A 27729-nucleotide genomic window follows, 5' to 3' on the forward strand; every position below is an offset into this window, starting at 1 on the left:
AATTCATTACAAGAATATTGGATTATATTTTTGGTTTGGACTGAAACTTGAAAATACAATGTTTAGGTGTCTTCTACACTAATACGATTTGGTTTGACAGCTATTAGAAACACTCAGCCCAACACACATTCACTTATCCACTCATTCACACTAACACAATGCAAAGCAGCACATTAAACAGAATTAACAGCACAACATCGCTTTTTTTGTATAAACACACACACACACACACACACACAAATTTCTGTGGAAAATACATCCAAACGCACCCACTTACTCCTGTCAGAGTATTATTGTTCTCAGGTGCTGATATTTGATAGAAAAATAAAGTGTCTGAAAAAAAACACCATACTTCATATACTGGTCATATACACTATACATTACATGATACGGTACAATACAGCTGTTACACAGAATGCTTAAAAGCACCAGAGCTGGTTTATGAGCAAGAAGATAAATACTAAAAGAGTTTCTCGAAGTCATAATGATTCTTTCAGTACATCGTCACCTGCATCATATCAGTCATACGTGAGGTTTCATCAAAGTCTCGGTGACATAATCCACTTTTAAATTTTATATTTTTTTTCAAACTCTAAAAGATGAATCTATTACCCCATCTGAAGGGTCTTAGATTCGCCGTTACCTCTGCCAGGTATCAGTGAAACACATCAAAAGCCGATTGTTGGTTGCCATGCCACTTTTGGAAGAACCACTCTGTACGCTTTGCTCAAATGTGTGGTTCACCTGAGCAGAAAAACTCAAGACTGTTCCAAAATTCAGCGACTGTGACAGCGAGATGCAGAATGCTGGAGGAGACAGCTGTCTGATGTTATTATTTAACCCTGCAAGTCACTCAGGCTTCATTTCCCCAATGACTAGCTAGCTGTCTGGCAGGAAACATTTCATCATTAAAATAATCTTGTTTTGAGGTACGCAAGTGAACAATCGCTTCTCCAAATCCAATATCACGAGCCCCATGAAGCCTCAATGCACTGGGACTAAAATGTTACAATATAACCAGAATATTAGAAACATTTGTTACTTTGCTGCTATGCAGCTGCTCGAGCAGCAAACTGAGCCCTTCTAAGATCAAGTTAATGAATACAGTACATTAATTACTACTGCGCAACCAGAGGCAGCAGGTCTACATCTGGGTGTAATTACTAAAACAGTAGATTTGTCTCATTGTCATTACTGGTGTGTCAGTAAGCAGTCAATCTCAGGGTGGTGGCGCCTCAGTTGTCCTTAGCCAGGTAACCCATGTGTGCATTAGTGAGGAAGTCACAGGTGGGGATGCTACTGACAGCCTGGTGGATGTTCATGGCTGTGATCTCTTTAGGTGACCTGCAAACACAAACATAACCAAGATATGACTTAAAGAGTACAACAACACACTCAAAGCATGTTTCAGTTTGGGGCAGTCCTTGGTTTATGATGTTTAAATACTGAGCATGCAAACAGGCTTTCACTTTAACATGTGACACCCTCTGGCGATTGGTGACTCATGGTTTTTCAAATGCCAATACAGAACAATAATCCATCCACTCTAGCACCATCCAGCACAGTGTTTTAGTTATTTTTGTGGTATGAGGTTAAAAAAAAAGAAAGAAGAAAAAAAAAACTACTGCCAGGCCTTTATATTAACATTTGTTTCTAAAACATTTAAAAAATTGCTTCTCTAGAGATTTTTATTCTACTCTTCCTATTTTTTTTCTAATATTACCGATCTGAATACCAAACTGATATGCTGGAAAAGCCCCAAATATCAATTAAGTGAAAGCTGGAGCTTTAAAGCAGGTTGCATGCTAGAAAGGACCAAAAAAAAAAAAGAAAAAAAGGCTGACCTGTTTGGAGGGGATTTGGCGTAGGCCCCAGCCAGAGCTTCTCTCAGGATGTCACTGGCAAACTGTTCTGTAGCCTGCAGTGTAAAGACACACACACACACACACACACACACACACACACACACACACACACACACACACACACACACACACACACACACACACACACACACACACACACACACACACAGTTTTTAGTAGTCTCAAAGAAACCCACTATCTCCTACAGCAGGAGGTGAAACAAGTATTTAATACACACTGTATATTCATGATTCCAGTCAAAACTGTTCCTCAGCTATTTGTCACTAATTTTCATGAGTGACTGTTTTTGTACAGTGACAAACCTTCAGAATCATAGCTTCGATTACTGGAGCAAACACATTCTTCTCCACCTCCATGGGTTGGAAGGGTACCCCGATCTGAAAGAGACAGAGGGTCTGTCTTATAAAAAACAACAACAACAAAAAAAAAAGTGCACCATCTTTTTATTAGTTGCTAAAAGTTGCAGAGGAACCAGACATCACTGATGGAATTTATTAATTTTTTCCACATTTCTAAAAACCCAGAGAGGTTCCCGACCTGTTGAGCTGCTTCACTGACAAACTGATCGGACAGACTGGCACCCAGGAAGAATCTGGGCTCCACGTCAGCTTCCTGCTCCTCCTCTTTGACCTTTAACTTCTGGCAGGCAGGAGTCACCGTGATGATGTCAACTATTTCATCGTCTGCCTCCTCTGGTTCAGTCTTCAGCAGAGCTTGCATCTGCTCCAGCCTCAGCAGCAGCTCCTCGCTGCTACTCAGGGTCGACGGGCACTCTGCAGGAACATTTGCATGTACCTTCATTTAACACATCATTTCACAAGCTGCAGCATCAGCAGAAACAGCAACTGCTTCTAGATTTCTCTCCGGTTACAGATTCTTGCTGCATGGCCGTGCGTTTAAAGCAAGACTGAGAAATGTGAAGGAGAGTTTTTGTAAGATGTTTGCTCATTTTACCGTTCAACAACGTGACAATTACAAATAAAGATATTTGCGCTGAGAGACATGTGTAGAACACAAACACTGAGCCAGACAACATCATGTTGTTTGGCTCAGTGAGCTGAACAGCCTCACTATCCATCCTTTAGAGACAAAAGATGGAATTAATGAGAGCTCCCTGTGAATTAAACAATGCGGCTGAACAAAAGCACTGAGGCTGCACACTGGCCACCCTCACACACAACTGGTTTGCAAACACATTACTGGAGCCGCTGGTAGCTGCAGAAACAGTACACCCACACATGAACATGCAAAGCAAAAATATTGATCCGCCTGAAGCTGCAGCAAGACCAACTAAAATGATCTTCCTGTAGAAGATACACACCAAATCCACACACAGGCACAAACTCACCAGGCTCATTATCGATTTGAGTGAGAATATCCTCGATGGACTCATCATCATTCTTGTGTTGGGGCTCAGGGTCAGGCGGAGTGTAGCCCCTCTGCCGGCACCACTGCACCACCTCTCTGGTCTTTGGGGGAGTTAGGGCCTGGAGACGGGGCGAACGGTCCAACAGATCCTGGACGACCCGCTTCACCGCCACCGCTCGCTGAAGCTTCAGAGGCAAAAACCAGTGATATGATGAGAGAGAAAAAGACATTCAAAGAATCCTGAATAGAAATCCATTAATCAAAAGCTGTACTGGGAAACGTATCAGCCACAGATCAGTCATGTTGCCGCACTGATGCACATATACGGTAGAAGTACTGTATATTCTTTATCGTAGGTAAGTGTCCTTTTGGTTTATCTCAGCCTACTGTTTCCAAAAAAGTTCTTATAAAGCAATGTGACCAAATACAACCAGCTTGCCATTTGCTCAATGCTCTGGTGATATGAGTAAGAGACATTGATCATGCCAGCTCTCTGTATTGAGGCTTTAATGAAGCTGTAGCGCAGCAGGAAGCATAACATGGGGAAGCTTTTTGATCCCTATATCAGGAAAAGACACACAACTTTATGAATTTTTTTTTTTTTTTTAAATCAGAGTTTACTGCAAATTCTGTCGAAATTTGTGCAGACATGTGACCACTAACAATGTGATGTTGATTTGTGCACAATGTTGGATGTGTGACAATCACGGTGACAATGTAGAATCAAATGAATAACACACCGGCCTGGCAACCACTGGTTGTGAGAAAGAAATGAACATTCCTCAACTGGTTGAAAGTGGTCGATGGAGGTTGATGGCAGCAACCAAAGGAACCAGTAGGAGGTTTTCAGAGCAGCACCTTCTGTGCAACTGATTTCACCCAGCAAGAACCAGCAACCTCTAGCAACCAGGGCCAACCAGTTTGGGAATACACGTTTCCTAAGCAACTGATGGTTGTATCACATCCAATACGGTGGACAAATGGGAAACATCAATAGATGCCATTTTGACATCCTAGTGAACACTGAAATTAAAGTTATGGCTGTCTTTCCATTCATTTGGACAGATGCTTAGTCTTGCTAGGCCTAAACAAGTCCCTGGAAGCATTACCAAGATGGCTGCCAACTGGGAAGATCTGCATCTAGAAGGACTTTCAGTTTATTAGCAAAAACACAGACTTGATGTGCAGAAACAGTTTTTCTCCGGTCCCGTACACACTACCTAATCTTCCCCCCGTCCTCACACTGTATAATGATGCGTGATGAGTCCCCTGTCCTCTGAGTAAATTAGTGACCTGTAGACATAAATAACCATGCCTTGGCTTGTCTGGGGTCCTTTTTATAGCCACAGAAAAAGAGAACAGACAGATATAGGTTGGCCTGTATAAGCTACTGATGTAGAGATGTCAGGAGACAACAGGCAGGAACCTAATAGAAAGACATGAGGCAAGCAGAAAGCTCTCTGAGTCAGGATGCAGCATGAAGAGAGATTACACAGACAAAAAAAAAAAGGCAGACACTGCAAATTATCACTCAGAGACACCCTCAAGCTGGAACCTGGACAGCAAATGCTAGTAAGTGGGTGCTGTCACCTTCAGACTGGATTAAATTAAACTTTCATTTGAGGAAGCGCATACAGAGAAATGAAAAACATGCAATCCTGCTTTCTCTTTTTGAAATACAGCTCAAAAGCTTTTAGAAAACAGCTACAAAAATATATGACAAAACCATTAAAGCATTTTGATAATTTCATGAAAAAAAAAAAAACTATAAAATATAGTATAATCCTGTACAGCCCCCCCCCAAAAAAATCCTCACAATAAATGCAGATCTCTGCTGTCTTATCAGCAGTTTGACTATAGTGAGGCTTTATGATTGAAAGCACAGATGCCGCACTTCTATGATTTTTAATTTTTATCATCAAACAAACAATAAACTAAAAGTCACCTCTGATGCTCTGCGCTTGCCAATATTCCAGGAATAATACTGTTCTGTTGATGAGGCACAAAACGGATGGGAGTCTTCGGCTAAAGAAGGAAACAGAAATAAACCAGTGGGTCAAACTTTTAGACAGATTTCTTATATTAAGTCTTTATGTGCACCGAATAAAAAACAAGTTCACTTACTCTTATCTGGCACAATTAGAGGGAACTTCTTCACCACGGCTGTCAGCAGCTGCATCATGGTTTCTACATGCTCAGTGCTGAGGAGAAGGCAATCACAGCTATCAGATCCCAAGAACCTTTTATGGATATGCACTGTATGTCATTGCAGCTGGCCCCTGTCCTTACTTGATGAGGTCATGCGATAAGTTTTCTGTCCCTTGTTCCTGTTTGACGGTGGTAGCTGCAGAGGCGACATGGACAGAAGAAGTGGGGGCAGGGGTAGTTACCGGGGGTGATGGACCAGCTGTGACAGCTGTGCCAGCACCTGGTTCTGTCTTCACTGTGGCAGACACACAGGAAAAAAAAAAGTGTTAGAGAAAGGTGCATTTAATTAGGCATAATATGTATTTTAAATTGGAAGAGAAAAGAGAAATACGGGACGAAATGAGACTATGGGTGATATGGATGGTATCAGTTTTGGTCTCTGCTTTTTTTGTACTGAGCAAGAACTGCCTTCATTCCCCAGACTGTGCAGATTCTCAAGGTTATTTAAAACGTTCATCACATATTAATAGATTTAAATTTTTATTTCAACACTCTTAGAGTGTAAAGTTTTCTGTGTTTGGATTAAAAGCAACTGCAGTTAAGTTTTTGCTTAACAGTGCATGTTGCTCAATTGCAACAAAATTGTGCTTCTAAATAAAAAAACAAAACAAAACATTAAACCCAAACAAAGAAAGTGGAATTTGGGAGTAAAAGTGGTAAAGAAGAGGAGAGCAAGTCGAGTAAGTATTAACCTCTCTCACCTTGTGCCAGAGGCAGGGCAAGGGAGGGGGAGGCCTGGCTGGCAGGACTTGGGGAGGCTCCAGCTCCAGGTGCTCCAGGGGTGGTAGAAGAAGAAGAGGAGGAAGGAGTACTGGAGACTGGGCCCTTTGACACTACTATGAACAGAATAAAACACACAGGAATGGATTGTGGGCCATTAGATACACAGGCTTAACAGTGGATGAAAATGAGAGGAGGGGAAGATGGGTCTAACAGAAGCTGCTCTTAGAGAATGCAGTGAAATAATGGAAATCTGTGCGTTAGAGCGTGTCCCAAATAAATCATTCTTTAGTCATTTAACGGGGAACATAAACTCAGTTTAGAGAGTAAATAAACTGTTAGTAGTCTCACACTGCAAGTCATAAAGAAAACAAGGTTTACTTTAAGATTTATCCTCAGAAACTTATTAAAAAAGTATGTGAGACACCAACTAAAACAACCAATGTATGAGCAGCATCTTGTTTATCATGGAGGACCCAGTTTCTCAAACGAGAATTCACACTGGTTGTCTTTACTATAATAAAAGACACCTCACCTTTCCCAACAGGCATGAAGATGGTCTGCAGACCACCGGATCCAGTTCCAACCCCCAGCTGCTTGAGCTGGTTGGCAGGAATGGTTAAAACTGTCTGCTGGGAGCTGGAACCTCCAGAGTGGATCTTCAGCATACCTGGACAAAACAAAAATGTAGGTACTCCATTTGTTTAGGTAATGTGTACACATTTAACCCAACAGTTAATGTAGAATGAGGCTTCGTTCTGCCTACCCGAGAGAGAAGCACCTGTTTTTCCTCCAGTGGCTGCCACCCCGCTGACTGACGAAGCTGCAGAAACCAGTGACGCACCACTGCTTTTGGGCACACCCACCACACTACCCACCCCCACACCTTTGGACATACTGATAACGGGCATATTGGCGATCCCCTTTGCACCTGTTACTACAGCACCAGCTGGACCTCCAGCAGTCTTAGCAATCGTGGCAGCATTTCCAGCACCCTTGACCAAGGAGGCCACTGCCGCTTTTGACAGGCCGGCAGCGGCGCTGGTATTCTTTGCTGCGCTGATTACTGCTGCTTGGTTGGCTGCCACCAGGAGTGAGTGGTGCTGAGAAGCAGACTTCCCACCATCAACGGCCTGCATGGACACATGGAATCACACGTGTCAAACAAGGAATAAACAAACATTAAACAAACATTGGTCTTGTAATGTTTCTGCTAATCAGCTAACCAAAGTGCAGCATAGGTTGAAGTGCTCCTCCTGTTTTAATGTTGGATGTCTAAATGCCATGGTTACGTGAAACAACAATGAACATTTAAAATGAATGAAAATTAAAAATACTCTATTCTTTACAAACCACTTATTTATAAAGAGTTAACAAAGTGAGGCATAAAAACACATGTTGCAACATTTCACCTTATCTGCAGTTAAACAACAGTGAATGTGCTCATGAATATGAAAAATATCACTGTCCAAGTCAATTTACAAAAACACTGCGAGAGAAAATTGCTGTGGCTGTGCTTAGAATAGAGTAACTGTTTATTCTGCTGATGTTTGTTTTCTAGTGGCGTGCAGCTCTCAGAGTAAGCTGTGCTCATCAGGTCACTGGTTTTATGGAATTCTCACAGACAAAAGAGTCCATTTTTCCTCACACAGAGTCCTCAGAAAGAGTAGTTCCCCCTCTTTGGCTTGCATTGACGGAGCCTCCAGTAAGTCTTTTTGTATGTTGCAATTTCTCAGGTTTATGACTCCTAGCTGCTGACTCTAAAGATGGAATGCTTATGAAAATACACAGCAGTATGCCCACACATGCGAGCTCCTGCACTCACACTGGATCATTTCTGTTTTCTGTGTATTCTTACTGTAGAGCAAGTAGTGCTTCTATTTTTTCTTTTATGCCACTTATACAAAAATGGAAGGGAAAAAAGTCATTTCTTGTAAAATCAGGGTATATCTGGTCTTATACATAACAGATTTAGATAGGTAGGAGCTCTAGTGTAATTAAAAGCAATACAAATAGTTTGCAATCTAAAAGAAATACTAACAGCTCTTTGCTTAAATGTGACTTTTATAAAGGAACAGCTGCCATGCAGAATAAAAGAGATGAACATAAAATCTGTGAAACTTGCCTGCTGTTGGCTCGCACTGCTGACAGAGCCAGGAGTGGAGCTAGCAGCAGTGATGACGCCACCTGTCATCCTTAATGTGGTGGTGCCTGGCTTGGACAAGTGGCCTGCTCCCGCTGCTGTTACTGTTTTAACAGAGCCGTCAGATAACTTCACCTGTGCACCATGGGAGCTCCCCACCACCTATCAATCAGAGGAAGCGCAATTACCCACTTATAACAACAACAACAGCCCACATGCAGCATGCCGAAGCTGTCAAGGAGGTGAAGGAGGTGAAAATTCACAGAAAAATAAATCAATCCAAAATCCTTTTCACCCTGAAACTTTCACAAAGATACACACTCACATATTCTGTTTGATGCTTTTCCACAAAAACCTCAATAATGTTTTCCACAGTAGCTATTTTGACACTAAATAGTGGGTAAACACTTATCACAGGTATTACCAAAGACATTACTAAGTTTTGCTACTAATTGATGTAATTAGTAAGATCTGTTTAAAAACTACTTCATATGAAAATGGCTTCCATTTTCACAAAAAAACCCCTAAAACATTAAAATATAAAACACCTGACACTATAGCAGTCTTACTGAAATTCTGTAGTCAGTTTTTACTTGGGTAAACAGTAAGAAATGAAAACTGCTATGATAGCGTTATATAAAGTGAGACTGATTAAAATGCATGAGAAGACTTGTCCACCTCCAGTTCAGCAGCACATGGGAGAATCAGGTGCTTGTACCAGCAGCAGCCTGGACAGGTCCTTCACTGTTCCAGCTCATTCAAATAGTGGGTGGAACCAGCAGAAAACCGACTACAGTCATATATACTGTTTGAGTGTCATGTTTGAACAGACTAATGTAATCCCAGGGTAATAACCACCAAGAGTATAAAACATGGGCGTAGTTTCTTGGTCAGAAAAATAAAGCCAACGTGGAAGTGCCTTCAACCTGCATTCTATCTGAAGGCCACCAGATGGCGATAGCTGTGGTTGCAGAAATGCCTCTGAAGTCTATGGGAAAATGTGTTTCTGGTTTGACCTCTGTAAATGCTTTCCTGTTGAGTTTATGGGATCAGTCACTCATTTTGGGTGACAGCAAATAAAAATGTAATCTCTTTTATAGATCTTGGTCATACTATATTTCAAAAAGGAGGACTATTTTTGGCATGCTCATTGATCAGACCCACCCCTCCTTGTTGCTTCTGTTTTTTGTTTTTTTTTTTAAACTTTAATTTTGGGGTCTCCAAACAAGACTTCATAAACCAGTGTACAACAGCACAGTAGCTACATGGCACCACCGTGGATCTGTGTTGAATCGATGCCCGTAGATATTATATATGGAAAAATGAAGATAACTGAAAAAAGGCCGTGTCCAGCACAAATTGTGCTGCCTCTTAAACACCTTAAAAGCAGACAAATTTATTACTAGGGTATTAACTATCAATGTCCCCGGGAACTAATTTACATTGATTAAAGAGGAGACATGGTCTATGGTCCCTGTTGGTATTTAAGAGCATTTTGAAAAACTTGATGACCTTCTCATTTAATGTTTTTATTCACTTTCAAAAAACACATAAAACACACACAAAAAAGTCACATTAAAACAAACTGGCAGGTGCACAGTCCTGTTGCAATGAGTTTCTAAACCTGGTAGTTGTTAAATCATTCTTAGATAATCTAAATATTGAGTAGGAGTATACGTAAATAGTGGAAAGTGGTAGTTACAGCCAGATATTAATGTAATGTACAAAGGGTCTCCAGACTTTCTCAAATTTATCAGTTTATCAAGTTTGAGATGCTGCATTACCCCCTTTAGCTACTAAGCCCAACTTGGTGGGTGAGGGTTCTTCTAATTCAGGAGAATCAATCTCCACATGATCAAGGTGACAAATTTTTTTATTTTGAACTTAATGCCAACAAGATTCTGGTTACTCTGTTGCTGAGTAAGAACAGGTGTGCTGCCAAGCACCAAATGAGTGCTACCATCACAGAACCGGACGACCTTTGCTGACAATTACCCGAAAGACAAGACAATTAATGTCAGACAATGTTTGTAGCCGTTAGCTGTATCAAAATCAGACCATTAAAGAAACAACTGAGAAACTGCAGTAACTACAATAGCCTCTATTAGTATTTACAGTTACAGTACAGTCCTGGCCACAGAAGTTCCCCACACTGACCTGAGCCAGGATGGCTGCTTTCTGTCCGGCTGTCACCCTAATAGCCTGCTGGGTAACAGTTGTGGAAGATGATGCTGCATGACCTGCTGAACTCGAACTCCCCTGCTTCCCCGAACCTTGAGCTGGTTGGCCAACCAGAAATGTACCCTGAGAAAAATGAACAAGAAAGTGGAGACTGAAGTGGCGATCTCATAACATACAGTTAGGTCCACGAGTTTTTGGACTATTACACAATTTTTGTAATTTTGCCTCTGTACACCACCGCAGTGGACTTTAAATCAATATATGACTGAAGTGCAGACTTTAAGCTTGAGTTTAAGGGGTTTGGCTGCCTGAAAGACATCATGGACATCACCAAATGCTGTGTTTCCTCCCTTCAGATGCTCTGCTAGGCCTTTACTGCAGCCACCTTCAGTTGCTGGTTGTCTGTGGGTCTCTCTGCATTCAGCTTGCAGTTAATAACTGAAGTTAGTTAATTCATCATAAAATAACAAGGAAATAGGCATCACCTGGTCATAAAACTGCTTGTCATTCAAATGTCCAATTACTTTTGAGCACCTGATAGAGCACTATGTATAAGAATGGCTGTAATTTCTAAAAACCTCATACATGCATGCTATTAGTGCTTACTGATGATGTGACTGCTGATAGAAGTACATGGCTGTACTCTCTGCTCAGATTCAGACAAATGCTGCAAAACTTATGAGGCAGTGCTTCACAGTACAAATGGATAATAACACTGCAAAAGCAACCCAAGAGTTTCTCAAAGTAAAGACATGGGATATTCTTCACTGACCAAGCCAGTAACCTGATGTCAACCCAACAGAGCAGGCTTTTCAGTTACTGAAGACAAAACTGAATGCAGAGAGACCCACAAACAAGCAGCAACTGAAGGTGGCTCCAGCCAAGGCCTATCAGCGCATCTTAACAGATGAAACACAGCATTTGGTGAGTGCTGTCTGGAAATGGCTGCAATTCCTAAACAGTTAATGCAATACTTTGGTTAAACCCCCTGAATTAAAGCTCAAAGTCTGCACTTCAATCACAACTTGATTGTCTGATTTAAAATCCATGTGTTGGTGCACAGAAGCAAAACTACAAAAAATGTGTCTAAACTCTTACCGACTATATTACTTAGATTACATTCAAAGTCAACGAAAGCGTTATGGTTTCAGGTCAGCCTAGTGAAACCAGCCATGATTACTGAGGCTGAATTTACATCACCAATATTACACTTCACATTATTGAGTACAAGATGTGCAAAGCATGACTATTTTAAGCAGCAAAATGCTTCTATTACTTTTTAATTTTTTATATATCATAATAGCTACAGAAAATTAAATTAGCCCTCAAGGTCAATTGATCCTCTAGGTCCTAATTAGAATGTGGGTGTGCACAGGCTCTCTGGTTAATGAGTGAGACAGACATGAAATTGTACAGAGGAAAAAAAACATGTTCCATGAAGACTGATCACTCTTAGGAAAGCACGACCCAGAATCTATCTGGAAACCTGAAACCTCTGCGCACACACGCACGAAGCTGGCTAAAAGCAAAAACTGAGCTGTTTTTAGACTGACTGCACAATCAATGCTGGTATAGTAAATGTCTCTAATTAAGAAGTCAGGCTCAACCTCAATGAAAATTTAAAAACATCTGAGACAAATAATGGCAAAAATTGTGTAGCACATTGTCAGTATCCTACAGACAACTTGAAAGATTCTGGCAAATAAATATAAGCACTTTAATAAGCAAAGATGTGATACACAGACAGATATAAATGATTTTAAGCCAGAGTATGAATGCATTGTTTTTATTATTGAAAAAACCTACCTGTGGGGTCTGTTTAAGGATATAAGATGTGTAGGAGAGGTTGGAAGGTAGACTGCTTGAAGATGAAGAAGAGGAGGAGTTCTGAGAACCTCCAGAGACCGCTGATGAGCTGTTCTGGGACTGCTGACCTAAATTACAGAAAGCCACATAAAAAAATCAGCCTCATATCAGATGAATAATCCTGTTATTCTTTAGACCAAAGAAACAGAGTATCAGCTCTTCTCTTTCAAAAAGGGCAAAGGCATGACTGTGAAGCAGAGCGAGACAGTGTAATGTTGGTTTACTGCTGTGAGAAAAAAAAAGTCTTTAAGCAGAAAAACAGATGACTGTAAGTGACTCACTGTCCAGCAGCAGCACAGCAGCCAATATCTGTAACTGCCACCAGCATGCCTCAAGTTGTAGAGTCACTTCAGAAGTGAATTTCCTTTTCCAAACTTTGTTTTGGCTCCTGGCTCATCATATTTTTTAATACAGATGTCTACAACTTGGAGGCATGGATGAAAATGTCAGAGTGAAAGGCCTTTGCCTGGGATGCTAACCCCAAATACTGAGTCACTGACATTGCTTTCAGTTTGTCCCAGAACTGTTGAATGAGCATATTTCTAACACCTAGTGATTTATGACATTATATGCCTGCTAAGAAATGATGTGTAGTGTCACATGTTGAAAGGTTTTCTTGGACATTAAAGCTCCATATACTGTAGGTCCACAGTGAGGATAATGTCCTGGAAACTTACAACAAATGTTCTACATTAATAAATTAATAACATTATAATCTTCCAGGGCTTTTGAAAGTAAATCAGGTCCTTTAAGCATATAAAAAAAGATAAACGTAACCTCCATTATCTGCAGTTTCATTTGATCTTTTGCTGCAACAAAAATACCTTATTACAGGGAGTTATATTAAAAGATGCTCATGCATCCAACAAGACAATATTTAAAATGCTGACAGTCAAAGAAACTCTTCCCTTCATCTTAAAAAACATCAAGAGGACCAAGAGAAGCATGCGACTGGAAAACCGACAGGAAATGGAGCAGTGGCATATCACTGGAAACTGATATGAGGTTGTTTAGCATTGTCTGTATTAAAAAAAAAAAAAATCTAGGATGTAACATGTCTCACTTGCACTGGAGGCCCGGAGGATTGCTCCTTGTGGGATGAGGAGCAGCTTCCCTTTCCCTGAGGGGTTCTTGCTGTTGGTGGTCAGGTAGAGTTTGGTGCCTGGTGGCAAATTGGCCAGATTGGCTAAGTTGTTGGCCGGCAGCTGAAGTGTAGCCATCACTAAGAACGCACACAGAATGAAAAAAAATAAAATTACTGACCAAGCTCTAAAACTGCAATACAATTTTTGAATATACTGTTTACTTTTAACAGTGGATTTGCTTAAACTTTAAATGTAATTCAACTCAAAACAAGAGCACCACTGAGCGGGTGCCAACGACCATTTAAACACCGTAGGTGACAGTGCAAGGTCATCCAGATAGTAGTTAAACCCAGAGATGAATGAATGAATCTCAGAGGAACAGCTACAGGGACAGCAATGCAGGATATCCTGAACTCAGAGGGATGGAGGGTGGGCCAACAACTCAGCAAAACCTCTCTCACACGTGCAAGACCCTCTGAGATCAGGAGAGAAAAGGAGAATGTACTGCAGGCAACTACTGATTATCCTTCCATAGATTCACCTATGGAAACCTTGTTACAACTTGCTTTACAAAGCTCTTGTTGACCAGAGTCTCTTTCTGTAATCTTAGCCTGAGCTGAAATAAGCAGTGAAAGAGTTTGGATTTTTAGAGAGGAGCAAAGGTTCACAAGACAAAAAAAGAACATCGTGGCAAAAAATGTGTGCTAGATCACAACAATTTCATCTGAATAATCTCTGTATTAGCTCTGTGATAGACTGGTGACCTGTCCAGGTCTTCTTCCTATGACAGCTGGGAGCAGCCTCCAGCACCCCGGTGACCCTAAATTGAATAAGCAGTTAAGAAAACAGATGAACGGATATAATAGGTATATCACCAGAACCGACAGCTTTCAACACCAAAATTCTGAAAATGTGATGGTACTTTTTTTTTCTTTTTAGTACCGTGGGTACAATAGGCAGCGTATGTACCGAGGCTGCAAGTGTTCTAGTCTAAGAAAAGGGATGCCCACAAGCACAGGAAAAGCTACACACGGCACAGGAAAAACTACATGTGAAAGACGGCAACTAGTGCAGCTGCCACGATAGTACTACCCCACTGATGAGAAAGGTTGTAAGAGTCAGCTATGGGAGTACTTAGCTCTGTTACCCTGAAAAACACAACATTTATTTTTGAGACCAATGGTACTGATGCTGTGAAATCAACTACGTTCCTTAGGCTAAAATGTTTGCAATTGTTAACGTTATATAGATGCTTAAACTAATGTAATGTAACTAAGGCTACGTTCACACTGCAGCCTGAAGTGACCCAAATGCCCTTACGCGACCTGTATCTGATCTTTTCATGACAGTCTGAACAACACTGATCCGATTTTTTCAAATGCGACCCAGGCCAGTTGGATATGTGGTCCTAAATCCGATACATATCCAATCTTTTCAAATGCGACCTGTGTCTGTACAGTCAGGTCACATTCATCCGACGTGCACGTCATTGATACTCGACAAACGTCACTATTCTGCGTCCTGCTATGCGGGACACTTTGAAACAGTTCAGTTCACACACAGATCACATCCAAGTCACATATATTTGGAAATGTGAACGACCATGCAAAAAAAATCTGATTTCACAAAAAAAATCAGAATTGGGTCATTTCAGGCTGCAGTGTGAACGTAGCCTAAGTTTATACTTCTTAGTAACATTAGTAGGCTCCTTGCAACCATCCTAACCTTCTTGTGTGTGTGTGTATGTGTGTGTGTGTGTGTGTGTGTGTGTGTGTGTGTGTGTGTGTGTGTGTGTGTGTGTGTGTGTGTGTGTGAACTCTGACCTCCACTCTTGCCACCTGAACCACCAGCCGCCTTGGTACCCTGGTGTCCAGAAATGCCACTGGCTCCGCTGACGATGGCTTTAGCAACTCCCTGAGCCAAAACCTGCTTTCCACCCATCACCTTGGAGACAGAAGGGTTGCCCTTGGCAACCAGAATCTGTCCACTGCTGATAGCAACCTGTTTGACTGAAGACTGAAGCGCTGAGCTAACAGGAATACCCAACATCTAGAAGAAAGAAAGCAAACTACTTTTTAAATGACCGTTGGCACACAGAAGTATTTATTGCTCTCAGATTTGCTTCTGTGCAGTCTGGGTGACAACTGACCTTGCTACTAGTGGCCCCTGCCCCTCCGCCAGCCTGTTTCTGGGCCGACATGGAGATCATGTGACCCCCCTTCACTGCGACAAACTGGTGTCCTGCTGTAGCAGTGGGTTGCTGTTGCTGGCTGGTTACTGTGGAAACCATCTGCTGTTGCTGTGTTGAAACTTCCCCTGGCTCTTGTTTGATAATAACCTGCACAGGAAACACAGAGAGAGGGACTCTAACGAAAGGCCACACTGGCTTGAAACTACAGCAGGTTCATAATGCAGCTGCTATATATTTGTTATAAACTACAGCTTCTGGTTAAAGTAAAACATCCCATAAATGATTAATACGATGCACTCTGTAAAGAAACTGTAAAGAAAGCTCTGATGATTCTTTTTCAGCAGGCTGCAGTGCTGCAAGAAAAGATTTGTTACTTAAAACAGATTTTTAAAAATCAGCATCATCATTTATTCATCAGGTGCATGTTTTGATATTCCCCATCTGTCCTCATCTGCTGTGCCTTTCAGTACGAGAGCAGATGTCTGTAGTTTACAACAGAGAAAACTAAAGAATCTGAACCAATCAGAGCTCCACTGTGATAAAACAGAAATTCAATTTCAAGGCAAGATCATACTTCATTCATTGTGGACAGCGAAGGGATGATTAGCATGTGTGAGTGAGATGATTTTAAAGCAGGCTAATGACACAATTGCATGAAAAAGAACTGTGAAATTCTCTCTGCACAGCTTCCCCTCCTCCAGCTTCAGAATGATGTCCTATTTAAATAGCTGCCAAGGCACTCACATCTGCTGAAGATAGCACCCTATCTTACTATTAATATCACACTGCTTTGTTGCTGTTGCTTTAGATTCAGATACTACAGGGAACATCTCCACAGCTGGAGGACAGGACAGTTTTAGCACATACAAAGTAATGTTAAAGGTTGTAACCCAGTTACACTCTACCAACTCACCTTCACCCCTGAGGAGAGGAAGGTGCCAGTGTGAACTTTAGGTGCTGGAGAGCGAGTGCCCTGAGCAGCAGACTGTTTGGCAGACGGGCTTCCTGTGAAATAATTAACAAGCATACAAACACAGTAAGTCACAGCACAGATGAAGGTGAGGATTCACTGCTCCTCCTGTCATCTTTTCCAGAGAAATCAGTGCCAACATGGTGCCAGGTGACGGTTTCTTCTCAGGGTTACTCAGTGTGGGTGTTGAATCTAAGATTTGGCTGCGCTGCATTTACTCACAGAGGCGAGCACTGCTAAAGTTTTGTTCCTTACTGCATTAAAATCTGTTTTACTGCAGGATTGGTGAATCAGCCCCAACACCCACATCCACCTCATCCACTTTGATAAAACATCATTTAATAGCACTCCAAGCCTGCTGCCGGATCTGGGTGAGCAGTGCATTTGTGAAGGAAGTGTAGGAGTGGCTGAGTGGGCGTGAGAGAGCAATCTATGGGAAAGAGCTCCTAAGTGGAATATGACCTGATGCTGCTGATGTGAGGAAGTAAACACAATGGCTAAAGTCCCGTAAGATGACTGCTTAAAGCTCAAATGAAAATAAACCTTATATTTTGAGGCAATTGCACATAATCTTTTAATGGGGACTAACACACACAACACATTAAAAAAAAAAAAAACACATGAAACAACCTGTTCTGAGTGTAGGGTCTCGTCAAATAGCCTCCTAATCTGACCATGAAACACATCAGCTCAGTTACTATGGTAACCTCTCATCTAGCAACTATCCTGCTGGCTCAACACACGTCATAATTTGGGAGTGCAAGAGAAAGAGGCAGGTAGAAAAAAACAGCAATGAGGGAATACACGCTGTTAGGTAGGAGAGGAAAAGAAAAAGGTTCCAAAGTACAGCGAGAGAAAAAAAAAAGAGAACAAAGAAGTCTGAAGGGAACTGTTCATCATCTGTCCTGCTATAGAGCATATTCTTCACAGCCATTTTTATATTCTGTGTGGGCGGCTCAGACACCTCTTCTCAATTTTGCTGCAGGTCCACTTCCGATTTAAAGCAGCACTTTAACACTGAGTAGGAGAAGTGTACCTGTGGAGGCAGCAGATGAGGGAGCTGTGCTGATAACCTGGCCCGGTTTGTCAACAATGATATAAGGATTGTTGAGCACAGAGGATGAGCTCTGCTTGCTATGGACAGGGGTGGAGGTCGTGGGTGTGCGGGGCAGCGGGGAGTGGCTTGGTGTGGAGATGGGTGACCCTGTGGAGGAGGAAGTACGCTGGTTATTGTATGAATAATTCTCTTAGAATTTTTATGAGCAAATGTAAAAAAAAACAAAACAAAAACTAAACACTAAGGGCTCTGAGATCTGTTATAAAAAGAAAGTTATGTCATATAAACTTTTTCCACTGTTTCCAATCTTTGTGCACCAAGCTGAGCCTCAAAGGCATATTTTATTCACTTATTTTGTTTGCAATCTCAAAAATATAATCAGCAGCTTTGCAAATCTCAAGTAAAACATAATGATGTTTTTCTATTTTTATGAACAGTGTTTGGCTAATGCAACAAATATGTGCCTGTGGGAACATAAAAGAAGCTTCTGTTAACCCCTACTGAGCAGTACTGCATATTCCTAACAATGACTGCATTCATACCAACTTCACTAAGCTGAGGACGCGTATCCGTGCCAAGAAACAATGTGTTCCAATTACAAGGAAACAGAAAAACAATATCAAACAATATCGACAAACTTTAACGTCAGTTAGGTGTTTGTTGTCAGACCTTCTTAGAGATTTACAGATTTTACCTCAACAAAAACTGAAGTAAAAAAAAATAATGATCATAGTGCATTTTTGAAGTTAAAGGGATTATGCAAACTCACAAACTTCTCTTGCTTGAATGGTAAAATGCAGTTTTCTTACAATCTTATTTATGAAGAGGAAAGCGATGAATTCTTTAGAAACAATATGAAAAGGCCAGTGGGTGGAGACATGTACCTGAAACTATTTTACAGCTCATGGTGATTGGTTGGAATGATTTCCCAGGAGACTCAGCAGGACTGGGTGGTTGTCCTTGGGGAACAATCTTACAGCTCGCTGTGATAGGCTGGAAGGCAGAGTTGCCATGGGAACCCAGAGTGACTCTGTCACCAGCTTTGGGCCGTGTTGGAGTGCGTTCACCAGCAGTAAGGCCTGTGCTATGAACACCTGCAGGCCTCCCCATCTCTGTCTTTATGAAACCTGCAGATGGAAGAGTTTGTTTTATTAAAACTTTATCTGGTTTTGCTAATAACAAACTGCCACAAAGTGACTGTTGGACTAAGAAACCACTGCAAAGAGAATGAATCTGGTTTGAGGAGAGAAAATAAACAATCCTACTTTTCTCTAGAACAGTCCAGTATCAGTTACATAAGCCATATTACTTTAAGTGTACAAAAATAATCAGCTGCTATACCTTTGTCTACAATGGAGTCATGTGAAACAGGAGAATTAGAGCGTCCATAAGTCTGAGCCAGAGAGGTAGTCAAAGTGGGGCTGGCTGCTCTATGAGTCACCTTGGAGGAAGAGGGCTGAGGGATGTAGTCTTCCCCAAGAGAATCCCTATGGAGCTCCACATCAACCACCTGGAACAAATATAGATCAACGTCAGAGCAAAGCTACGAAGAGGAAAAAAGTCATAGCAGGAAACAAAGTGAACATTTCTAACTCACTGTTTCTGCTCCGAGCGTCTGTAGCCCAGTGTATGTTCTGTCCAGCTGTAGGAAAACAAAAGAAAGGGTAAAGACTTCAGCAAACTTACACAGCAGAGTTACTGAGCTGGATAAACACATTTTACTGCAATTTATTATAATTACTTCTTTAAATAATGGCAAAATCTATAAAACCAGACTAGACTGCACTACTAAGTATGTCACAGGCAATGAAACGTCTTTAAATTTAAAGAACACAGAGCACAATTCGGTCCAATTTTTTTGGGCAAAGACAGTTTTTGTCAAACAAGCATCATGTGATTGTAGTGCAGGCTTTCAGCTTTAATTAAAGGGGTTTGACAAAACTTGTCCATTAATAGTTTAGGAATTACACACATTTTTACAGTCCTCCATATTCAAAGGTTCAAAATAAATCGAATCAACTGTCATTTTAAATATAATATATTTTTGATACCTGGATAAAAAAAAATCCTTTGCTGTGAATGACTGCTTGAAGAACACCATGGAAATCCTCAAATGCTACTTTTCCTCCACTGAGATGCTCTGTTGGGTCTTTACTGCAGCCACCTTCAGTTGCTACTTGTTTGTGGGTCTCTCTGCATTCAGTTTGGTATTTAACAAATAAAAGCACGCTCTGTTGGGTTGAGCTCAAATGACTTATTTGGCTATTGAAAAATATTAAATTTTCTTTGCCTCAAGAAACTCTTGTGTTGCTTGCAGAATACTTTGGGTTTTTGAGGGGAATTATCCACTTGCACTGGACTTGTCTGATGAGTTTTGCAGCATTTGTCTGAATCTGAGCAGGGACTATAGTCCTGTACACTTCAACCCTCTGCATTTACATCCATGAATGCATCTCTTGATCACAGACTTTGATAACACGCCTAACTCCACAAGAGTATTCTGTAATTGATTAGCTGCTGCAAAGTTGTTTTTCTTAACCATGGAAATAATTCTGTCATTGTGCACTTTAGTTGTTTTCTGTGGTCTTTCTTCTGGTGTTTCTGACCTGGTGAGTGCATTTAATCTTTTTAAGAATGTACCAAACTGTTGCTTTGGGCACTCCTACAGATTTTGCTCTCTCTCTGATAGGTTTATTTTGCTTTTTTAAGTCTCATGTTGGGCTCCCTTACTGAAAAGCAATAAAATACAAATTCAACACTTTAAATCTGCTTCAGATATTATGTCTGCTTCATTTCTCATTAAATAACAAAGGACCAGGTCATAAAACTGCTTGTCAATTTTCCAATTATTTCTCTATGCTCTGAAAATGAGTGACTGTGTATAAAAATGACTGTAATTCTTAAACTGTTAACACAATACTTTTGTAAATCCCCTTGAGTTAAAGCTGACACTCTGCACTTCAATCACATACTGACTGTTTGAATTAAAATCCCCTCTGGTGGTGTACAGAGATGAAAAACTACAAAAAATGTGTCTTTGTCCAAAGAAATTACTGATCTAAATGTATGTAATCCTTTTAAGTTTTCTTTCTAAATCCTGTGCACTTTACTGTCATGTGCAATTTACCAGCAGCAGAAGTCAACAATGTCCCAAATTACATCACAGACCCATTGGGATGTGTATAGACCCTTTTACTGTTTCTAAGTAATGATGACATAGGTAGTGATACGCGCGCATTTTGGAAACAGAATTATGGCGGAGTTCAATAGCGTTTCAATCTACGAGAAGGGATTATCAACAAAAGATCATGAAAACTACCTGCAAAAATTTATTTTGACCACCGGCAACTGACTCCCCGATCCCTGTGGTACGTTAGCAAGTGGCCCAGTATCCGTGGGCAGATTATATATATATATATATATATATATATATATATATATATATATTATATATATATATATATATATATATATATATATATATATATATATATATATATGTACTGAACACCAAATATCATGACCCAGACTCAGAGTTTTGTGTCTTAAAAGCAGAAGTTCTTCCAAGTCAAAGACATGGAAACACGAGGCTCGGGTCATTGTAAACAAGTCAGAGAACTACGTCCTCACAGCGAATTGTACCTGCATGGCAGCGTGAGTACTTTGTCAAATTGCTATTCTAGCTTGCTCAGAGTTCCAGTCAAAAGTCTGGACACAGTCAACCATTCATATGTGAGTCTGCTCATACTTTTGACTGGCACTGCATATTGGAATCTATAGTGCGATTAAATATTAATTTAAAAATCAGGACTCTGAGTCCAGTGATACCCCACCTGTTAATAGCCAGCCACATTACAGTTTAAAAGCCAAATAGCCTACCAGCTAATGCTGTTTACTTTAGATATTAGCATTTATCTAAACCTGACATCCCGGTATAACCAGAGTAGATAAATAACTTTACCTAATATAAAATGGGCGCTTCAAACGCAAGCATTTCTGATGGTGTCCTCAGTCCAATTTTTATCAATACATTTGATGGCTTGCAACCACAGACACCTCCGTACAACTTCAGTCCTTTTTTGGTAGAGTAGAAATTCTGATAGCCAAACACGCAACAGCCAGACATTTTGATGCTGATATCGCTTTTAAATCATGTTTAAATGCTGTGAAGTTTCGTTCTAATTGATTTGAATGGAGTAACAGTTCACTTCCGTTGCCAAAATGCGCGTGTGTCCTTTGATGATGTAGGCTGTAAAAGGGTGTATAAGAGGCTCTGATAATCTGCATATGGGAAGATACAGAGTCCTTGTCTAAGAAGAAAAGTAAACTGAGTGATAATGTGGTCTACAAAGTATTCTGACCTTTAGCTGGTGGATGATGTCAATACGTTTGTTGCGAGGGTCTTTAAAGTGGATCTGGATCCTCACAGGAAACTCACCCCAACCACGACGTGTTAAATGAAAGGGAGGCTCACTGAGAACAGACACATTTCAACTGCCTTATGTAACAGTGTTAAAATTGAATTACAAATCAGGATGAAAAAAAGATGCATCAATATCCCTTTGTCAAAAAAAAAAAAAAAAAAACCAAAACGTTGTTACAAATCTCCTAAAATCAATGACTTGGAGGACTCACGTGTCTTCCCTCCTTTGAAGCTCGACATTCTCATCCCAATATAACAGAGCCTGATGTGACTGCAAGGAGGTGTGTATGTGCCTAGATATCATGTGTCTATTCAAGTACAACCTATAAGTGAAGCAAGTGCTTTTTTCTTACTTCAGTTCAACCCCTCATCTACAGTCAGGCTGTGTTGGAAGTCAGCAGAGAGCATCAATGTAGGGTTCACTGGGAATGAAGATCTGAGTTAGGTGGGGGGGAGCTTGTGAGCTGCTGCAACAGCAACGTGAGCACTTTGTCAGCTCAAACAGCTGGGAGGCTACAGCTAAGGATAAGGACTGCTGACTGATGAGAGAGATCATTTATTCAGAAGCCGCAGGCAACCTTAAATCCTGAGCCATTTTTAGGGAGTAATGCCTACAATGAGACATTTTAACTGCAGATCTCAAGGCCACAAAACTTCTGTTGCTTCTGGATGATTCCTAAATTAACTGTGTAACGCTGATCTCTACACCTCATTGCTTCAGGCTAAGGCAAGTCTGTCTGACTTAGGTGCGCCTGCTATTAGTCATACTGACATTGACTTTTCATCTGACTCACTGTGCAGCAAATGACACGTGTCCAATCTGTATAATGAATTTGTTGTCTCTTATTTTTTCCTAAAAGCTAACCAGTGGCAAGATCTAGCTGAAGTGATTACTGCTTGGTAAGACGTTTACAAAGTGATGAGACTGATAGGGGATGAATGCGCTGCATCATCAAACCTGCACAAGGGGGCAGTGTTTACTAAACCATTTTTACAGCTGTCTTTGTCCTGCTGAGTATAATAAAATGTAAATATGAGCAGACCGTTTTTGCTTTTAAAAGCTGATCTTAAGGCTTTTCACCCAGCTGATGCTGAAGAGAGTTTCTTCAGGATTTTTATGTAATATTCTTTGATTATTTCTTTTATTTTTGGCAAGTGATGCATGGAAAGCTTTAAATGACTTTGATTAATAATACAAGGTTAGAAGTAAATATGTTTTTTAACCAAAAAAAAAAAACAAGTTTCTTCATCCTTCTTTTAAGCAGAAGTCCTTCTGACTTCTATTATTGCCCAACATCACTACATGAAACTGCATGACTGCATGACGACACCCTTAAAAACACATTTAGCCAAACTGGCACGAACCTGACTTCCACAAGGTCATTGGGTTTGTAGCTGGGATGCAGGAAAAACCAAACTTTCTTGACAAAGTGGTCAATGCTAGGTTCTCTCCTTGAGCCTCTGACATACACCATCCACTTATGGGTAGACTGGTCATTCTCTTCCCGCTTATCAGGAGGAATATACCTGAGAATAAGAAACAATGAAGAAAAAAAGTCAGCGGTAGTGAAGACTGACACTCAGTAAACATTGGGGATAATGTAAAGTGATCAGGTGGTTTAAAGAGGAGTTTAAAACTACACAAGATGAAAGGCAGGGGGAAAGCAAAACTGCAAATGATCAGGTGCTTTTTTTCTTATGTATTTTTATAAAATATCTGGGAACGGGAGACAGGGAAGGTGGTTCTGCATGAGTTATGTCAACACTACTTTGAGAAGTTTTTGCCAGACATTGAACTGCTTTAAATAATACACTGGCTGGCAGTCCTGATGAACTTAAAATCTCATCCATTCAAATTAATCTTTAATCAGCTGTTTTAAGCTTTCTAATTAAGTAAATCTACTTTCTAAAACATTTAGTGTCATTTTCATAAAGTTTCCCCAACTCAATATGAACTTTATTAATGATCAGCATGTTTCCAGCTTGTGAGTCTGTGCGTGTCATGCTGGGAAAAAAAAAAGAAAACCTGTTGTCCTAGAGATATCTACTATAGCAGTTTTAATTACTCTGACAAGTGGTAGGTGGCCAAAGTTGGTCAAAACAACAGCGGCATTACTATTCAAAATGCAGTCACGAAACTCTACAGCTGTGCAGCTGAGACTAAAATGAAGTTCAAATTCAATAACAGAACTAAAACTTTATTTTATAATGTGCTAATAAAAAGTGAGAAGCCTATTCATAGGTCCAGGGTCAAGATGCTGATGGGTGTCATGGCAGGTGGGATCCCAACGCAAGCCTGACTCTAGTTTTGCTGTGAATAAAACAGTCTTCAGGAAGCGAAAGTTCTCAGCCCAGGGGGAAAATAAATCAGGTAAAAATGATTCTCAATCTTTTCAAGACAAGGCCTGTAGCAAAACTGACTCATGGTTCATCTCTTCAGCGCACAATCATGCATGAGACAAAATTCAGCTGATTCAACTCACAGAAACCAAACAGTGCTTCTAATGTTTAGTAGATAATTTTTACAAATACCAACAATTTTGTTTATTCTTGATTTTCTCCTCTCTCGTTTCAGCTAATAAATTTAACCACTGACTCTAAGGCACCGTCTGTGCCATGTCTGCATTTCAAAATCTGCGTGTCAGTGCATGTAGCTCTTATGTGAATAGATGTGCACTGAGAAGGAAAGCACACGCTCCCTTAAATAACTTATCAATACTGTTTGTAAGTTTCTCCTCTGCTAAATATTTTTGTTTGCTGAGTATTGTATGAAAAGTAAATGATGAAGAAATAAAAGTCAATTATTTCTCTACTGAGCGAACCCCTTGCCAGTCAAGATGACCAATTTATAGTACATCCGACTGTGAGGTGAAATCCTCTCTGTGACAACAACAACCAGGCCAGCATGCCAGCCTGTTGGGGAAAACCAAAGATGGGATGCACCAGGAGTAGCTGGTTAGCACTGACTGAACTTTAAAAGTAAGAGACAGGCCGTAGTCTACAAGTAAGTCAATCACACAGTGTTTTCCTCAGAGAAAGATAAAAAAAAAAAACCCAAAAAAAAACACCTTTTTATATACTGCCAAACACCGGATGTTTAACTGTCATTTTAAACCTTTTGAACAGTTACTAACAAAATTCTGACCTCTAAATTGAAAAGACCTGTGTTAACAGTCACCAAAATAACTTTTTTTTTTTTTATGTTAATTTGGGTACATACTTGGATACATTTCCCACTACAATTGTCTTCTTCGCATAGAGTCTAGAGGCATCGTCTCCAGTAGTGTGGTAGGTCACTCTTTGCTGTGCTCCTGCAGATGATGGCACACCAAATGTGTCCTATGGCAACAAAGGTGATCCTTTTAGTCACTGATCATCAAATACTCAATAACCCCATGATTTCTGTCAGTTGAACTCACTTTGCCTGTGTTGCGTCCAGGTCTGTGCTCCTGCCTGCTGCTGTCCTCTCTCCATGCTCCTTCTCCATTCCTCTCAGCTCCCTCTCCCTGCTGTGAGAGTGACTCAGACTCTGAGTGGATCAAAGAAGGAGTCTCTGAGTCCTGGTTGAGAGGGGAAGAAGAACGGGATGGGGACTCCAGGAACCGGCGGATGGCTGGATGGTTCAGTACAGCAGGGTCACTCTTAGAGGTATGCTAGGAGACACAGAAGAAATATGCTTTCGTGTTTCTATACAGTACCACTATACAGTGAAGCAAACATCATATTGTCTGCAATAACAAAGTTATATATTTTTTACTATGTTTTTATGTCCCCTAGTGTGTGCAACAGTAAGACAAGTGCAGGCATGTCTAGAAGCCATTTTAGTACCTAAAAAGGGAGCTACTTCAGCACAACACTTTACAAAATATACAAGAAAACTGTTCCTGCTGAAAGTGAAAACAACAAATGTGTTTCACCATCAAGCACAACCAGGCTACAAAGGAGAAGATACTAACAGCTGGCAATGTGCAACCCAAAAGTCAACGAATGAGTCCACAAGGATCACTGGAGCACTCGCCAGTTGTACTCCATATGTCAGGAAGTAGAATGGTGAATGGAAATTACAGATGTGGTCACATGTTGGTGAAGCAGTGCTTTAGGCAGCTGCTGCTGGCACCTTGTTTGGTGCAAGCATCAATAAAACAGTATTTTTTCTATAATGTCAGAAATATCATTATCACAAATTTTCTTAAAATATCATAATATAATTTTGAGGCTGTATCACCCAAGACTGTGTCCAAATACATGGGAATTTACCTCTGGGAGCTTTGTCATTCCAGCATTGGCATAGTAATTAGCTACTATGCATGCCCTAAGCTTGTCCATCATCCTCCTGGCTTCATTAAGACGCTGCAAAGCAAAGAAGAAACAGTAAGCCAGCATGATCTGCTTTACACTAATCGTGAAGATAATCTGAAAGTTATTTTCCATTGTAAGTTTTTTTCCTGTACTAACAAGTAAAATTTCAAAAGTTTCATCTGGATACCTGACTTATCACATCTATCTCATGCTCTTTGTTCTTCATCTCCAAAGAAAACTGCTCCTTGATAATGGTTTCAATCTTCTGGACTGTTGCCTCTCGAGCTAGGGGGGCAAACAAAACAGGAATAGTGAATGAGCAGATTTCCAAGACCAGGGCACAGCTGATTTTGACCACAACAAGCAAAGCAGGTGTACTGGCTCAGGCTTCAGAGCATGAACTTACCACAATGTTCAGCCGCTTTGTTTCTCTTACTGTTTTGGACCAATGAAACGTCTTCATAGTCGGGATCATTGTCTTCTATCTTTCTTTTAATTCCCGACATGGCTCCCTGCAAAGAATTATAATTGGAAAACATGTAACTAATCACTTAGATGCTCTGATGTACATGATTAGCAGTGCATTTAGCACAGAATTAGCTGCATAGCAGAGAAGCTATGGATAAGCAACAGTAATGCCCACAGCTAACTTTAGCACTGATTAGCTAGCCAACATGGGTTAGCAGGCTGTCCACTGCTTAGCATGCTGTTTCCAGCTGTTGACCAATTATCTAAGAATTCTTCAATAATAATAATTAAAAAAAAATGTATATCACATTTTAGTGTGTCTCACTACCGCCGTGATAGGTAAATCCGTGCCTGTCGTCCATACAGCCAGCAGTACTGTGACGTTAGCAACCGCTAACCTTGCTAATTTAGCTAACGTTAGCACACAGTTGTACATACATACCGGTTCGGGCTGTGCAAAATGCAAATTTTCTGGAGCACTCTGTGATGTGGCGCAACGCTTCTTTGAGAGGCGTGTTTTTTTTTTTTTAATTCAGTGTGAGCATATCCTTTGCGTTTAGATATTTTCAGACCACACTCGTGTTTAGTGAATTGCTAAATCTCGAGCTTCTACGAGTAAGCTAACTAAATAGTGGATAGTTAGCCTTCCAGTTTAGCCAAACAGCCACAAGGGGCCGCAGTTCTACCGAATGGAGTGAAAAGCGGGGGAGGCGTGTAGGAGGGAATGACAGGTATTCTCACCTTTTTTTGGAGATCGATTCACTGGAAAGGATGTTTTAGTGTCAGGATCAAGACTAACCCGTCTTTTGTTAACCAGCCGGACAAGATATTCGTAAACAGCAGTTGAGATGGCACGCAAGCTTC

General features: G+C 40.7%; 1 protein-coding gene across 4 annotated transcripts; it reads right to left on the reverse strand.

The window, feature by feature from the left end:
- yeats2 (YEATS domain containing 2) lies at positions 1-27729 on the reverse strand. 4 transcript variants are annotated; one of them, XM_030752320.1, is made up of 30 exons: positions 27607-27729; positions 26804-26909; positions 26585-26682; positions 26356-26448; positions 25518-25751; positions 25319-25437; positions 23464-23625; positions 22037-22148; positions 19273-19317; positions 19017-19185; positions 18560-18802; positions 17655-17822; positions 16562-16653; positions 15607-15795; positions 15281-15506; positions 13436-13594; positions 12313-12440; positions 10483-10629; positions 8308-8487; positions 6949-7315; positions 6718-6852; positions 6164-6298; positions 5544-5697; positions 5379-5455; positions 5200-5279; positions 3235-3439; positions 2424-2659; positions 2189-2263; positions 1845-1918; positions 1-1344 (listed from the first exon to the last, which is right to left on the reverse strand). In XM_030752320.1, the coding sequence occupies exons 2-30, from the start codon at positions 26901-26903 to the stop codon at positions 1236-1238; spliced, it is 4311 nt and encodes a 1436-aa protein (XP_030608180.1). In that variant the 5' UTR covers positions 26904-26909; positions 27607-27729; the 3' UTR covers positions 1-1235. The 4 variants fall into 4 exon arrangements, with proteins under 4 accessions (XP_030608180.1, XP_030608181.1, XP_030608178.1 ...); XM_030752321.1 differs by lacking the exon at positions 27607-27729 and adding an exon at positions 27308-27503 and having other exon boundaries at positions 6164-6295; XM_030752318.1 differs by lacking the exon at positions 27607-27729 and adding an exon at positions 27308-27503.

This window comes from Archocentrus centrarchus, chromosome 17 (genome assembly GCF_007364275.1).
Source record: "Archocentrus centrarchus isolate MPI-CPG fArcCen1 chromosome 17, fArcCen1, whole genome shotgun sequence".
NCBI classification, from domain to species: Eukaryota; Metazoa; Chordata; class Actinopteri; order Cichliformes; family Cichlidae; genus Archocentrus; species Archocentrus centrarchus.